The 15,864-nt window shown below is 45.5% G+C and overlaps 1 protein-coding gene across 1 annotated transcript; it reads left to right on the forward strand.

Annotated features, from left to right (window-relative positions):
• Positions 1 to 14,634: 14,634 nt before the first annotated feature.
• On the forward strand, positions 14,635 to 15,585 carry LOC118833315 (olfactory receptor 1P1-like). Its single transcript, XM_036740681.1, has one exon. The coding sequence runs from the start codon at positions 14,635 to 14,637 to the stop codon at positions 15,583 to 15,585; it is 951 nt and encodes a 316-aa protein (XP_036596576.1).
• The last annotated feature ends 279 nt before the right edge of the window (positions 15,586 to 15,864 follow it).

The raw sequence follows: 15,864 nt of genomic DNA on the forward strand, positions 1-15,864 counted from the left end.
GACTTCTACTAGTGTACCCTAATTATGTGAGATAAGTTTCCCTGTCCTTCCTTTCCCCCCAACCAATGTATTCTTCCTTTCCCTTTCCATTCTTCTTCTAAGATAATCAAAACATAACAGAAACACTCCCAGACCCTCTCTCTAATTAAACTAAATTATAAACTAACTCTATGATGATAGAGTTCTGAGAGGACAAATGTGCCATCTCTCCATATCAGAATGTAAACATGTTCTCTTTGTTTAGTCCCTTAAGTGCCTTTTTGTTTCTCTTGGTTCTATGTTTGTACCTCAAAGTTTCTATTCAGCTCTGGTCTTTCATCAAGAATACTTGGAAATGCTCTATTTCATGAAAGGTCCATTTCCCTCTCTGTAGGAGCATATTCAGTTTTGCTGGGTAAATTATTTATGGTTGTAAACCTAGATCTTTAGCTTTCTGGAATATCAGATTCCAAGCTTTCTACTCCTTTATAGTAGTGGCTGCTAAATCACATGTGATCACCATTGTGGATCCTCAATACTGGAATTCTTTCTTGATGACTGCAGCATTTTTTCTTTGACCTGGAAGTTCTGGATTCTGGCTATAATATTTCAGGGAGTTTTCATTTTGAGGTTTCTTTCAGGATGTAATGGTTGGATTGCTTGGATACAGATTTTGTTTTTGGAGGTATTTCTTTCGTGTTCTCGGTTTTGTTAGCATATAACTGCACATAATATGTTCTGATTGTTCTTTTTATTTCCTCTGCTTTTCTATAATTTCACCTTGTTCATTTGCTATTTTATTGATTTGAGTTTTTGCTCTCTTTAATCAGATTAGCCAAGGACTTATAAATTTTATTAGTCTTTCCAAAAAATCATCTTTTAGTTTTATTTATCATTTCTATGGGGTTTTTCCCAATTTGTCGATTTCCCCTCTAATTTTCAATATCTCCTCTTTTGTGCTTATTTCAGTTTGTTTCCCTGCTCATTTTCTAATTTTTTTACTTCCTTATAGGTTTTCTTTTGTTCTCTGCTGTATAGTTTCTACTTTGTTTTTTTTCCCCGCTACCTCCCCCTACCCAGCACCCCAAGGCTACAATTGAGTATGGATATATTTATATACAGGTATTGATATATAGATAGATGTATACATATATACACATACATACATATGTAAACATATACTTTCCCTAAGAGATTCTACTCCTAATCTTGTTCTTATGTTTGTGCGTATCTCTTTTTTCCTATCTCTCCTAACTCCTCCACCTTACTGTTACCTTGGCCTCCTATTACTTAACCTAACCCTACTCTAGCAATCCCTCCCTTATCCTCCCATTCCCCTAAATCTAAACATCCTTCTATACCCCCTTTTTTTTAGTCAATCAATCATCAGACATTTATTAAGAATTTTCTCTGTTCTAAGTACTGTCCTAAGTGCTAGGGGATACAAACATAATGAATGAAACAGCACCTTATCCATGGGGAAAAATAAAGGATGGTTTGGTGCCTTGTTCACTAGGATGACCAGAAAATTGTTCCTAATGATTTAAGTACCTTCTCTCTTGCCTATATCTTTTTTTCACTTTTTTTATTTAATATATTTAGTTTTCAGCATTGATTTTCACAAGTTTGAATTACAAATTTTCTCCCCATTTCTACCCTCCCCCCCACTCCAAGATGGCATATATTCTGGTTGCCCTGTTCCCCAGTCAGCCCTCCCTTCTGTCACCCACTCCCCTCCCATCCCCTTTTCCCTTTCATTCTTATAGGGCAAGATAAATTTCTACGCCCCATTGCCTGTATATCTTATTTCCTAGTTGCATGCAAAAACTTTTTTTTGTTGTTTTTAAACATCTGTTTTTAAAACTTTGAGTTCCAAATTCTCTCCCCTCTTCCCTTCCCACCCACCCTCCCTAAGAAGTCAAGCAATTCAACATAGGCCACATGCATATCATTATGTATAACCCTTCCACAATACTCATGTTGTGAAAGACTCACTATATTTTGCTCCTTCCTAACCTAACCTATCCCCCTTTATTGAATTTTCTCCCTTGACCCTGTTCCCTTTCAAAAGTGTTTGTTTTTGATTACCTTCACCCCCATCTGCCCTCCCTTCTATCATCCCCCCTTTTTTTCTTCTTCTTCCTCCTTTTTTCCTGTGGGGTAAGTTACCCAATTGAGTATGTATAGTATTCCCTCCTCAGGTCAAATGTGATGAGAGCAAGATTCACTCATTCCCCCTCACCTGACTTCTCTTACCTTCCTACAGAACTGCTTTTTCTTGCCACTTTTATGCGAGATAATTTACCCCATTCTATCTCTCCCTATCTCCCTCTCTCAATATATTCCTCTCTCATCCCTTAATTTGATTTTATTTCTTTTAGATATCTTCCCTTCATCTTCAACTCACCCTGTGCCCTCTCTCTCTCTCTCTCTCTCTCTCTCTCTCTCTCTCTCTCTCTCTCTCTATTTATATAATATATATATATATATATATACATAGATATATACATACATACTCACATATACATATATACATAAACATATATATATATATGCATATTCCCTTCAGCTACCCTAATACTGAGGTCTCATGGATCATACACATCATCTTTCCATGTAGGAATGTAAACAAAACAGTTCGACTTTAGTAAGTCCCTTGCAGTTTCCGTTACTTGATTACCTTTTCATGCTTCTCTTGATTCTTGTGTTTGAAAGTCAAATTTTCTATTCAGTTCTGGTCTTTTCACTGAGAAAGCTTGAAAGTCCTCTATTTTATTGAAAATCCATATTTTGCCTTGGAACATGATACTCAGTTTTTCTGGGTAGGTGATTCTAGGTTTTGATCCTAGCTCCATTGACCTCCGGAATGTCGTATTCCAAGCCCTTCGATCTCTTAATGTAGAAGCTGCCAGATCTTGGATTATTCTGATTATGTTTCCACAATACTCAAATTGTTTCTTTCTGGCTGCTTACAATATTTTCTCCTTGATCTGGGAGCTCTGGAATTTGGTGACAATATTCCTAGGAGATTTCTTTTTTGGGATCTATTTGAGGAGGCAATCAGTGGATTCTTTCAATTTCTATTTTGCCCTGTGGCTCTAGAATATCAGGGCAGTTCTCCTTGATGATTTCTTGAAAGATGATATCTAGGCTCTTTTTTTTTGATCATGGCTTTCAGGTAGTCCAATAATTTTTAAATTATCTCTCCTGGATCTATTTTCCAGGTCAGTGGTTTTTCCAATGAGATATTTTACATTGTCTTCCATTTTTTCATTCATTTGGTTCTGTTTTATAATATCTTGATTTCTCATAAAGTCATTAGCTTCCACTTGCTCCAATCTAATTTTTAAGGTAGTATTTTCTTCAGTGGTCTTTTGGACCTCCTTTTCCATTTGGTTAATTATGCCTTTCAAGGCATTCTTCTCCTCATTGGCTTTTTGGAGCTCTTTTGCCATTTGAGTTAGTCTATTTTTTAAGGTATTGCTTTCTTCAGTGTATTTTTCAGCATTTTTGGGGGGTCTCCTTTAGCAAGTCATTGACTTGTTTTCATGGTTTTCTCGCATCCTTCTCATTTCTCTTCCCAATTTTTCCTCTACTTCTCTAACTTGCTTTTCCAAATCCTTTTTGGGCTCTTCCATGGCCTGAGACCAGTTCATGTTTTTCTTGGAGGCTTTTGTTGTAGGCTCCTTGACTTTGTTGACTTCTTCTGGCTGTATGTTTTGGTCTTCTTTGTCACCAAAGTAAAATTCCAAAGTCTGAGACTGAATCTGGGTGCGTTTTCGCTGCCTGGCCATATTCCCAACCAACTAACTTGACCCTTGAGTTTTTCAGCGGGGTATGTCTGCTTGTAGACTAAAGAGTTCTATGTTCCAAGCTTGGGGGGATGAGCCAGCTCTGCCACACCAGCACTCCTCCTTCCCCAAGAACCCCCAACCCAGACTGGACTTAGATCTTCAGCAGGTTCTGCACTCCTGCTCTGATCTGCCACTTAATTCCTCCCACCAGGTAGGCCTGGGGCCGGAAGCAACTGCAGCTGAACTTCTGTAGCTGCCTCACCTCCACTGCCCCCGGGACAGTGGCCAAACCTGGAACTCCTTCCACTCCCGCAGCTTTTCCCACTGACCTTCTCTGTTGTCTTTGGTGTTTGTGGGTTGAGAAGTCTGGTAACTGCTGCAGCTCACTGATTCAGGGCGCTAGGGCACGATCCACCCAGCTCCTGTTCTGGTTGGTCCTCGCCACCCATGCTGGGCTCTGCTCCGCTTCGCTCCCAGCTCCGTGCCTCACCCAGAGACCATCCAAGCTGTCCTGGGCTGGAGCCCTGCTTCCCTCTGCTCTTTTGTGGGTTCTGCAGTTCTAGAATTGGTTCAGAGCCATTTTTTATGGGTTTTTGGAGGGACTCGGTGGGGAGCTCACGCTAGTCCCTGCTTTTCAGCTGCCATCTTGGCTCTGCCCCCTCTATACCCCCTTTTAACCTATTCCCTTACCTTCCCCTCTAAGATCTCTCCTTTATCCTCTCCCCCTCCCTATCCCCTTAGTTTTATTTCTTTCTAAATTTAGAAGACTTTTACACTCTTTTAGATGTATATGTATTTTCCCCTCTTAAACCCATTGCCAATGAAAGTAGGTTTCCAGAGCTAACAGCCCCCTCCCCCCCTAATTCTTCTGTATCCATTCTTCCTCTTGCACCTTGTTTGTATACGATAATCACTCTTTGAGTTGTTCTTGAACAGTTTTATTTTTGAAGTCATATCGTATTCAGGTCTGCCCCAATCCTTCTTCTAAGCTACCTAATTACTAGGAACAATCTTAGACATAAGTTTGACATTTTCCATACATAAAAGGTAAACGTTCTATCCCTATTGAACCCCTTGTAATTGGTCATTGATACGTACCTTATATTTCTCTTGGCTCTTGTATGTCAAATCTTCTGTTGAGTTCATGGTGGTTGTTTTTTTAATGGAGTCTTGAAAGTCTGAAAGTTGATCAAATATCCATGCTCTTCCATTGAGAATTGTGCTTAACTTTGCTGGGTATGATATTTTTGACCAGAGGTCCAGTATTTTTGCTCTGATATATAGTGCTCCAAGGCCTGTGACCTTTCAGCATTGCCAATGTCTTGGGGATTTTCTAGTCGTACTGTTAAATGGAAATCCCCTTTTCTTGTTACTTGATCTGGGGGGTTCGGAATTTAACTATAATATTTCTGTGAGTTTTCGTCATAGGATCTCTTTCAGGTGATGTCAGTTCATGAATCCTCTCCTTTTCTGTTTGGCTAATGTATGATTAGAAGGATAAGATTTTTCCCCTGAGGACTGTGTTAGCGCAAAAATTTTGGTAATTTTGCTAATGTTTTGTCATTATCATTTGATTTTTCAAGTTATTAATTGTTTCTGTGATTGTTCTTTTGTTCACTCATTATTTAGGGTTTTATTGTTCAGTCTCCATCTGTCTCTGTATCTTTTGTTTGTGGTCTATGAACCAATTTCTATAGGACATATGAACTATTTCTGCCTTTTTACATTTGTTTGCATTATCTCTGTGCCCTAGTAAATGGTCAAGTTATTTTTAAGTTCCATGTGGTGCAGTGAAATATGTACATTCTTTTGCTGTCCTTTTTAGAAAATCCCCTAAGTCTAGTTTTTTCCCCAGAGATCTGCTCAGTTCCTTACTTTCCCCTTTGTTTATCTTTCTATTAGACTTATCCAAAAGCAACAGAGGGATATTGAAGTCTCCTGTCACTACTATGTTACTGTCTGTGTCTTCTTGAGCTCACGTAATGTTTCATTTATCAATTTAGATGCTGTCATTTGGAGCATGTAAGTTTATTACTGATATTGTTTTCTATAGCTCCTTTCAGCATAACGTAATTTTTGTGTTTATCCCATCTTATTTTTTGAATGTTTATTTTTGCTTTGTCTGATAGCATGATGGCAACGCCCACTTTTTAGGATCCACTTGATTCATAGCAAAAAAAAATTTCCATCTTCACACTTTTATTTTATGTATGTCTTTGTTTTTCTAAATGTGTTTCTTGTGAGCAACAGATCATAGTTTTGTTTTCTTAGTCTGTCACACTTCTTTATTTTATTGGACTGTTTAATCCATTCAGTTTTAAAGTTATAAGAGTTAAGTTTACATTTTCCTCTACCTGTCCCTAAAATGGGAGCTTTTTCAAGTTATGTTTTTTCTCTTCTTCTGCTGTAAACACAGTATTATGTTCCTTCAATGACTTTAATCTTTTTTTTAAGTAGTCCTGTTTTCACTATCTTCCCCTCACCCCTGATGCCTTCACTCTTAATTCCAGGACGGTACTGTCCTCTCGGCTCTCATTTCCTGAACACTCTGCTTTTCTTTGCCCCGGATCACAGGAGTTCTCTCATCCCAGTACTGCCTCATTTTGAGCCTGCAATCTGCTAAATTCCCCAAGAGTTTGGCGTATAAATTCTTCTCTAGCCACCCAACCCCCAGCTTGTATTTCTGAGGCTCAATCTCCATTCATTCTCACCTGTTGGAGTTCTTTGGACTTGGCCAGCCAACGTGTCGAGTTTGCAGCTCTTCTTGTCTTTGGATGAGGACCCCAGAACAAGAACCGACTGACAGGTGCCGATTTCTCCATTCTTCAGCCCCCTCCCCTCCCTCAGTCCCCATCATCAATTGTTTCTGGAACTCTTCATTTTTCTCCATCTACATTGCCCTCTCAATCCCTCCCTCTCATCCCTCCTCAGACTTTTTGTGCCAGAAATCACAAGATCTCCAACCTCATCTTCATAAGGCCTTTATTGTCCAGGTCTGACTATCTCTCCTGTTCTCTCCTTTTTCCACCACCACCGCCATCACCACCGAGAGAGAGAGAGAGAGAGAGAGAGAGAGAGAGAGAGAGAGAGAGTCAAGTCCTTGTCCTTCTCAATTTCCACATTCTCATTCTCTTCAATAGCTCTCAGGAATCCAGGGCAAGGGGGTGCAGGCAGGGAATCCAGGCCTTAGAGTTGTCTGGGGCTGAGGCAGGGACTGGGGGTGGGGGTGGGAAGAAACTCTTCTCAGAACACAGGGTGGGACTATAGAGAGGTGGAAATTGAGGATTTATGGGCTCATAATCCGGGAAGAAATGGGGTTGAGTTATTAGAGGCTCAGGAAGGAAGCTGGCCAAGACATTGGAAGGCAACAAGTCCAGGTCTGGGAGCAACGAACGCTTCTGCTTCTTCTGCTTGGCCCAGCAGTTCTGGAACCACACCTGGGATGAGGGAGAGAAGGAAGTCCAGCAGTGAAGATACTGCTCCTTTGCCCCCATGGTTCCAAATGGTGAGCCTAGACCCCCAGAGTTATTGGGAAGATGAGGGTACCTCCTTCAGGGTCCCAGAGAGTGAGAACATTCCCTGCAGGAACAAGAAAAACACACACACACACACACACACACACACACACACTCTCTCTCTCTCTCTCTCTCTCTCTCTCACACACACACACACACACACACACACACAAACACACACGCAGAGTCTCAGAGACTGAAGATGTCCCTCCCAGTATCCACACGACTGAGAACACTCCCCTCCCATTCAAGGTGCTCCCTGGGGATGAGAATTCTAACAGTTCTCTGAGGGCACAGGGCTATTACCTGAATGCGGGCCTCCTCAAGCCCTGTGTCCTGGGCCAGAGCTTCTCGGACCCAGACATCAGGGTACTGGTTTTTTCCAAAAGCTTCCTCAAACTTTTCCAGTTGTGCAGGAGTGAACATGGTCCAATGTCGGCGTCGGCGCCCAACTGAGTCAGGAGCTGGCCCTGGAGGAGCTTCCCCCGGACAGCTCAGGCCAGGCACTTCCTGGGCCTGGTTGGAAGGTCCAGCACCCACATCTTCTGAAAGAAGAACAACTGAGGCCCAATTATACATGGCCCAGACTCTCATTTATAGCCCAGGCCAAATATCTAAGACCTCGAGCCCATATACAACCCAGGCCCCTGAGAAATAGTCTGATACACACAGTAGGCTCTTCCTAATAGGTTGTTTATTAAGTAAACCCCAAGCCCCTAATAAAATGTCCCAGCCCACATATATTGCATTGACTGAAAAGAGAAAATCTAGTCCCCTGCCCAACCTACAACCTAGCCCTCTCCTCATTCCTCCTGCCACCTCCCAATACTCCTGGAAGATCTCCCTACCTTGGCCCCAGCCACTCCCTGGGAGTCCGGGGAACCTAAACTCACAGGAAACCTATGAACTTCAGTCCCTGGGGCCTGGCTAAGCCCCCAGTTAATTAGTCTGAGTCCTTGGGAAGAAGGCGGGGCCAGGGAAGAGTCACCAGAGAATGGGAGCAAAACAGGTATCCAGGACCCAGGCATCCATTCCCCCCTCCAAGGACCCAGAAGTCCAGGCTCACCCATGGTGGGCATCGAAACTCTTGGGGCTGAGCTCCCCTTGGTGAAGGACTGGGCAAGGGGAAACAGAAAAGGGCTTCTCTTCCTCCCCTGAGCCCTGGCCCACTCCCTGGGGGCCAGGACAGACCAGAGATCACAGGCTCCTCTTGTTTCTCCCTCCCACTTTGCAGTTTCTGCCCCTATCTCTCTGTCTCTCTGCCTTCTCTTTTGCCAGGTCTGTTGACCTTGATCTCTGTGTCTCTGGCTTTCTTTCCAGTTCTCTGTCACAGTGTCTGTCTGTGCCATGGTCTAACCCTTCATAGTTCTGTTTCCTGGCTATGCGTATGTGTATGTTTATATATGTGTTGGTGTGTATATGTGTGTATGTTGGCATGTTTATGTGTGTCTTTGTGTGTCCAAGTGTGTTTGTGTGTCTTTGTGGGTATGTGTTTGTATGTGTCTGTGTGTGTCTTTGTATGTATGTGTGTTTGTGTGTGTCTTTGTGTGTTTATATGTGTGTCTGTGTGTTTGTATGTATGTCTGTGTGTGTATGTGTGTTTGTATGTCTGTGTATGTTTGCATGTGTGTGTTTGTATATGTGTGTGTTTGTATGTCTTTGTGTATGTTTGTTTGTGTGTTTATGTGTGTGTGTGTGTGTGTGCTCTCTATCTCTCTCTGGATCTCTGCTTCTCTTTCCACCTCTCTGTCTCAGTCCTGGCCTTATGTCCACCTGCAAATGTCCGAGTTCAGGTTGGGTCTTGAGGGAGAGGGTGGAGTGGAAGTGGGGGAGAAGCAACCTCCCTCCTCCTGCCCTCCCTCAGAGCCAACAGCCAATCTCTGAGCTTCCTCCAGGATTGGGGGCTCAGATGGGCAGGGCAGGGCTGGCAGGGGCAAACCTATGGAAACTGTCTGTCATGTAATTTGGTCTCCTTGTTCTCTCTGGCTTTCTGTCTCCTCTCTCTCCTTCTGGAGCTATCTTTCTAGGTCTTTGAACATCTCTAATAGCCTCTCCATTCTGTCTTTCTCTTTCTCTGTTTCTGTGTCTCCTTGTCCAGGTGTGGAACTAGAGACAGCCCCTGGGCCATGCGTTCAGAGTTGATATATCTCTGTGACTCGAGTCTCTATCTCTCCCAGCAAGGGGGTGGGGGACCTGAGGCCAAGAACCAAACCTGGACAGAGAGCTCAAGTTCCCCAAGAAACCGACAGGCTTTTGTCCCATTAAATCCTCGTCTGAGGTCGGGAAAGGGTTGGGATGGGAGCGGGGATACATTCCATAAACCACTCCTCCCTCCAAGAGGGTGAGGCTAGGAAGTGAGGGCAAAAGCAGCTGGGATTGAAAGCCCGGTCTAGCTGGGGACTTAGGAGTCACGGACCTCTGCAGAGCCCCACCCCAAGACCCCCTGAGGCAGCAATGGGCCATGCCCCATGCGGTGAGGGGAGGGAGAATGACTCCAAGGCTCTAAATCCAGCCCCTCACCTGTTCCCTCAATTGGCAGTAATGAAGGAGAGCAAGGATTCCATCCAGGGCCAGGCACACGCAGCAGGGGCGAAAGGACTCTTAGCGAATGAATGCAGCAATTCGACTCTTTGTTTTCCCGTCACTGAAGCTAGCTCAACAGTTAGCCATTGATTATTTTCCCTTATAGATTGGCTTACTCATTTCGTTGCTTGTTCAGTCACTCCTTTGTTGAGTGTTGTTCATTTGTCTACTCACTGGTTTGTTTGTGGCCGTTCATTCTTTTGCTCCTTGGCATGCTAATTCGGTCATTCATAGGGACGAGGATGGATGACGGACCTGGGATTTTATTGGTTCGAGGACCTTTACCAATGTGGGCTAGCACCTGTCCTTTAGCTTAGAGTCTTAGAGAGTTGCCTAGGCTTCTGCGAGATGAAGTAATGTGTTCGGCATGAGGCGCATGTGGGACTTGTTCACTTATTTGTTCTTTCACGCGCTTCTTCATTCACCCCTTTGTTCTCTGGCTTCTAAACCAGGTCTCTATTACAGCGAGCTGCCTCTGTTCATTACTTTGCTCATTCATTCGTCTGTTCATTTGGTCATTCAACCATTTGTTCATTTATTGCTTTATTCATTCATTTGTTTTTGTTAACCCAAAGTAGCAGGTTTACTGCCTCCATTTTCCACATGGAAAATTGAGACCTACAAAGGGAAAGTGATTTAGCCAAGATCACAGATCAAGGAAATATCTTGACCTCATGTCCCATCAAGCCTCTGGGTACTTGGCTAAGAGCCCCCCAATTGGGGCCATCATTCTCACGTGGGACTTTTGGCTTTGTCCCATGTCTTCAAACCCTACTTTCTGGCTGCCGGTGGCCTACGTGATATCCTCAGAGATTTCCTCCCAGCTTGGAGATGCTAGAAACCTTTACAATGTATCACTCCCTAGATTGGAGTCATGGACTCTGTGAGCTAGGAGGGACCTTTCCCACTCACACATGATCTAGGGACATATAGCTGTTCATGCATCTTTGCATTCAACTCATGACATCCCTAAGAAGGTATTTTTCTCAATCCACTCTTTGAAAGTCCTACAACTTCTCCTTTCTTTCCTATCCCATGGCCTGCCCCACTGGCTAAGGATGGTAGCTGGAATATAATGAGAAAGACCAGTGGGTCCAACTCCCCAGCTTTACCATTTCCTGGCTGTGTGGCCTTGAGCAACTTACCTCAGGTTTCTCATCTGTCAAATTGGGCCTAGAAGATATAAAAGACAGAACTACGTGAGTGAGTAGAACAAGAGCAGATCAAGTCAAGTCAGAGGATCGAGAGGCCATTAGTTACAGGGAGAAGCAGGGAAGACTCCCTGGATGAGGTGGCATTTGACCTAGGACCAGAAGAATGGGTAAGATGTCAACCAATGGAGATGGAGGGAATAGTGTAATCAAGGCCTCAGAGCCAGGAAAGCACAAGGTACATCTGAGGAGAGTTCAGCTGGAGAACCATGGAGAGAGAGGAAGAAGTGAGAGACCAGGCTGGAGAAGCTGGGCAACCCTGCATTGTGGAAGGTCTCCAATGCCAAGCTGTATTTGGACATTATCTTGTAGGCTTCGGGAAATTCTGGAAAGTTTTCTTTGCAATGCCACCTATCTGTGAGGCCTATGGTCCCCTGGGTTTTGGTTTCCAGTGAGTCTCCTGCCTAGTATACAGGGTCCCTGGTTCCCCAATTCTTGGGGAAGATAAAAACCTGTCTTCCCCACCTCATAGACTTTCTAGGTCTTGTCCATGGTTCTGAAGTCCTCTACCCACCCCCTTCCACAGAGACCTCAGAGTTGGGATGGGACTTGCCCTCAAATACCTGAAGGCCTGTCCTCAGAAGAAGAGGTCTATCTGGTGCTTGGCCCCAGCTGTCACAACTGGAGCTTATGGGGCATGGAGGCAAATTTGGAGTGGAGAAGAAACAAAACCTCTTCATAATGAAAGCCCTCCACAAGTGGAGAAGGCAGCCTCAGGAGATAATGAGTTCCCCTAGCGCTGAAGATACTCAAGTTGAGGCTTCTAGAAATACAGGGGTCTTCTCCCCTCAGAACCAGAGATCATCAGCAAACGCAAGCCATCTGCTGCCCTCATTTGATAGAAGAGCTGGAGACTCGGAGGTAATAATGGTTTTCAGAAATCATCCAGTCCCCTCTCATCAGGGAAGAGAGCAAAGTTCACTCAGCACCCTCAGTGAACATCATGGCTTCTTAATTTCTTATTTCCCTCCCTCCACATGCAGGCTTCACATGTTACTGGGGCTCTGCATGCCTTCCTGGTGGCCATGTGACCAGGCTAGGGGAGGAGATAAGGAGTAGGGAAGCCTTCCTGAAGTCCTGTTCTGATTTCTTATCTTTGGCTAAAGGTCTGGAAATGGACTGACCTGGGAGAACCAACTGAGCTATGTTGGGAGAGACTCCTCACTTGTTTGACCACAGAGGAATTTCTGAGCCACAGAAACTCTAAAGGCTCAGCAGGCCCTCAGGAGTTTCAGTCTCTGTCAGCAGGGGGTCGTGCCTGGACCAACCAACCACTAGGCCACAGATTGATTAACTAGTGAAGCATCCAAGGGAAACCAGGAAGTCCTGCTGGCTCCTCTCCAAGATTCCGCTCCCACACACAACCTGGGAGTGGTGCCCATGGACAGACGAGGGACCATTAATGAGCTCCCCAGACCAAAGAGGAGTCCTTAGAGGCTGGCTCATGGAAGACCAGTAATTGGGCTTTGGTAGAGGACTGGAAAGGCAGGAGGTCCCTGGCCAGCTCCTCACTAGGGATTCACCCAGAGGAGGAGAGAAAAGAAGGAAGGACAGGACTGTGGAACATGCCCTGATGCATCATTTGAGATTCCTTATCCAGAGGAAAGGAAGCAGCAGAGGTGAGGGCTGCCTGTGTGCCCACCTGCAGTCATCAGGGCAGGACTCAGGGCATCCCAGGTAGACAGAAGTACAAACCAGGGTCTCTGGCATTCATCTGGCCTCATCGGCGGTGACTACACTGCCAGTACCTTAGCTCCTTGAGGCTTTTTTTTGTAAGGCAGGGTAGCTCCAAATGCCCAGATCTGGTTTCTTTTGGATTTGCAGTGGCATTAGAATAGAGAGCTCCCTCTGCCCATACAGACTGGCACCCTAATTCTCTACAATTTCAAGTCTTAGAGAGTTGTCTAGGGAGACACTGAGAGATTTCATCCAGGGAGGATCAGAGCCAGGACTTCAATTCAGTTCAAGGGAAGAGGTTGAGGATGTGGTTTTTAGGCCTTACTCTGCTACCCACTCTCTATGTGACCTTCCTCTTTTGGGGCCTCAGTTTCCTCCCTTGAACTCTCCGACATCTCAAACAAATGACCATTCAGTGTTCACTTGGAATTCCATTGACAGGGAGCTCACTACCTCCTGAGGTAACTCATTCCCAACATCTGGCCCAGCTCAGCCTCCTCGTGACTTCTCTCCAGGTGCTTCTGGTCAGACTCTCTGAGCTGAAGATAGTTAGGGACAGAGATTGGACTTCACATTCAAGCCTCCTGGCCTTCCTAACGCCTTCCTTTTACATGTGGGTACAGGGGCCTTGGACCAGGGTCATACAGTGAATTAAGGGCAGAACAGATGCTAAATTGGAAGCTCCCACTGTCCTGGGAGTAAAAAGGTTTGAATTTGGTAGGAAAAAAAGCTTTGCTAGGGAGTAGGGGAGGGTCCTGCTCACTCCGGCGTCTAAACCAATTAGTAACATGAGCACCGGAGGCATCTTTCCATAGGATCTCTGGTACCACTGAGCTCAAACCGAGCCTTGGAGGGATTTGGCTCGAGGCCAGAGAAGAGCCAGACAGAGAGGCAGAAAGGCTAGAGAAAAAGAGGGCAGAGAAAGGGAGCCGGGAGCAGCTGGCCACGCCTCATCGTCATCACCACAACTCACATTTGTAAGGGTCATTGATCCCACTAAACAGATGAGGAAACTGAGGACAAGAGAAATGAAGTGACTTGCCCAGGGTCATACAGGTAGTAAGGAGATGAAGCAGAATTTGAACCCAGACTCCTGACCCCAAGCCAAGAGCTCGATCTACCAACCTCCCTTGCTGCTTTGGGCATCCTTGGTGATTTGGTTATTCTTCTATCCAACTGTGCCTCCATCCATCTATCTGTCCATCCATCCAGGTAGAAAGAATGTGAAAAGTGATGGAAGATGCACAACAAATTGGTTGGGGGTCAGAGTAGTGAGGTAGAGTAGGGAAGGACTAATTCTGACTAGAAAGAAGAGGTGGGAATACTTCCTGAAGGTGGTAGCACGTGATGTGAGTATGAAAAGACAGAGATGGTGGAAAGTGCGTGCGTGCGTGTGTGTGTGTGTGTGTGTGTGTGTGTGCACTCGCGTGCATATGTGTGTACGTGTATGCATGTGCATGCTGGTGTGTCTGTGTGTGTATTACATGCATGTGTGTGCTGGTGTGTGCATGTGCATGCGTGCGTATGTGTACATGCATGAGTGTGTGTGCTGGTGTGTGCATGCGTGCACACACATACACATGTGGCCTCGCACAAATTCCTTCTCCTCTTGGGCCTTCTGTTTCCCCCTCTATAAAATGAGTGAGTTGGGCTCCCTGGTATTTAAAGTACCATCCTGCTCTAACAGTCTGTAAGCCTCTAAGCCATCCCAGCCCAGTAAGTAAAGGACAAAATCTTATTTAAGGGTTAATGTCTTTCAAAATCACTCTCAGTTGTCTCTCACTCAGGAAGGAGATTCATTCACCAGGAAGGGGACTAGATTCAATGATCTCTGAGTACCCTCCCATGTGATTCCATGAATTTCATACCAGACTAATGGATGAAGGCAACCAGAGCCACCTCTATGAATTCATCCTCCAGGGTCTTTCAGAGCAATCAGCCCATCAATGGATCTGGTTTACCCTCTTCTTCTGGCTGTATCTGGTTGCTTTGACAGGGAACTTGCTCATCTCCATGGCCATCCTGCTAGATGGTCATCTGCACAAGCCCATGTATTTCTTCCTGGCCCACCTCTCTCTAGCTGATGCCTGCTTTGTCTCCACCACAGTGCCCAATCTGCTAGTGAACATCGGAACTCATGACAGGAGCATCTCTTACCCCAGATGCATGACCCAGCTCTACTTTTTCCTGACCTTTGGTGACCTAGATATCTTCCTCTTGGCCGTGATGGCCTATGATCGCTACGTGGCCATCTGCTACCCGCTCCACTATGCTACAGCCCTGGGCCCCACACACTGTGCCTTCCTGGTGGTCATCTGCTGGCTCCTCACCAGCCTGGTGGCCATCACACACACTCTGCTCACGGCCCGGCTCTCCTTCTGCACACCGAAACCCATCCCAGGCTTTTTCTGTGACCTGGGACCCCTGATGCAAGTGTCATGCTCTGACACCCAGGCTAACATGTTGGTGCTGCTCACCCTGGGGGGCGCTGTCATCCTCATCCCCTTTATCCTCATTCTGGTCTCTTATACCCACATTGCCTTGGCCATCTTCAGGACCCCATCTGCCCAGGGGAGGCACAAAGCCTTCTCCACCTGTGGCTCCCACCTTACCGTAGTCTTTCTATTCTTTGGGACAGTGATCCGGGCATATCTGTGCCCCACAGACCCTGGCTCAGCTGCTGCAGGGGACACAGTGGCCATTGTCATGTACACAGTTATCACACCCACAGTGAATCCTTTCATCTACAGCCTGAGGAACCGTGATATGCAGACAGCTCTGGCCAGGCTCATCCTAGGGAAGACCCTGAGAAGAAAAGCAAGGTAGTTTAATTCAGAGGCAGTCTGGGAGGAAGTGAAGGCACGGGCAGCTGAGGGAGACCAGGAAAGGCTTCCTGTAGAAGGCAGTGCCTGAGCTGCATCTTAAGGAAGAGAGGGATTCTAAGAGAGGGAGGGGACAAGGGAAGGCATGCTAGGCAGGGAAGATGGTCACTGCAAAAGCATGGAGATGGGAGATGAAGGCTATGTGTGGATCAGAGAGAGCCCGTTTGGCTGCATGGCAGTGTACAGAAGGGGAAGCTGGAAAGAGAGGTTGGGGCCAGGTTGG

The sequence above is a fragment of the Trichosurus vulpecula genome, unplaced genomic scaffold (assembly GCF_011100635.1).
Source record: "Trichosurus vulpecula isolate mTriVul1 unplaced genomic scaffold, mTriVul1.pri scaffold_174_arrow_ctg1, whole genome shotgun sequence".
In the NCBI taxonomy this organism is placed as follows: domain Eukaryota; kingdom Metazoa; phylum Chordata; class Mammalia; order Diprotodontia; family Phalangeridae; genus Trichosurus; species Trichosurus vulpecula.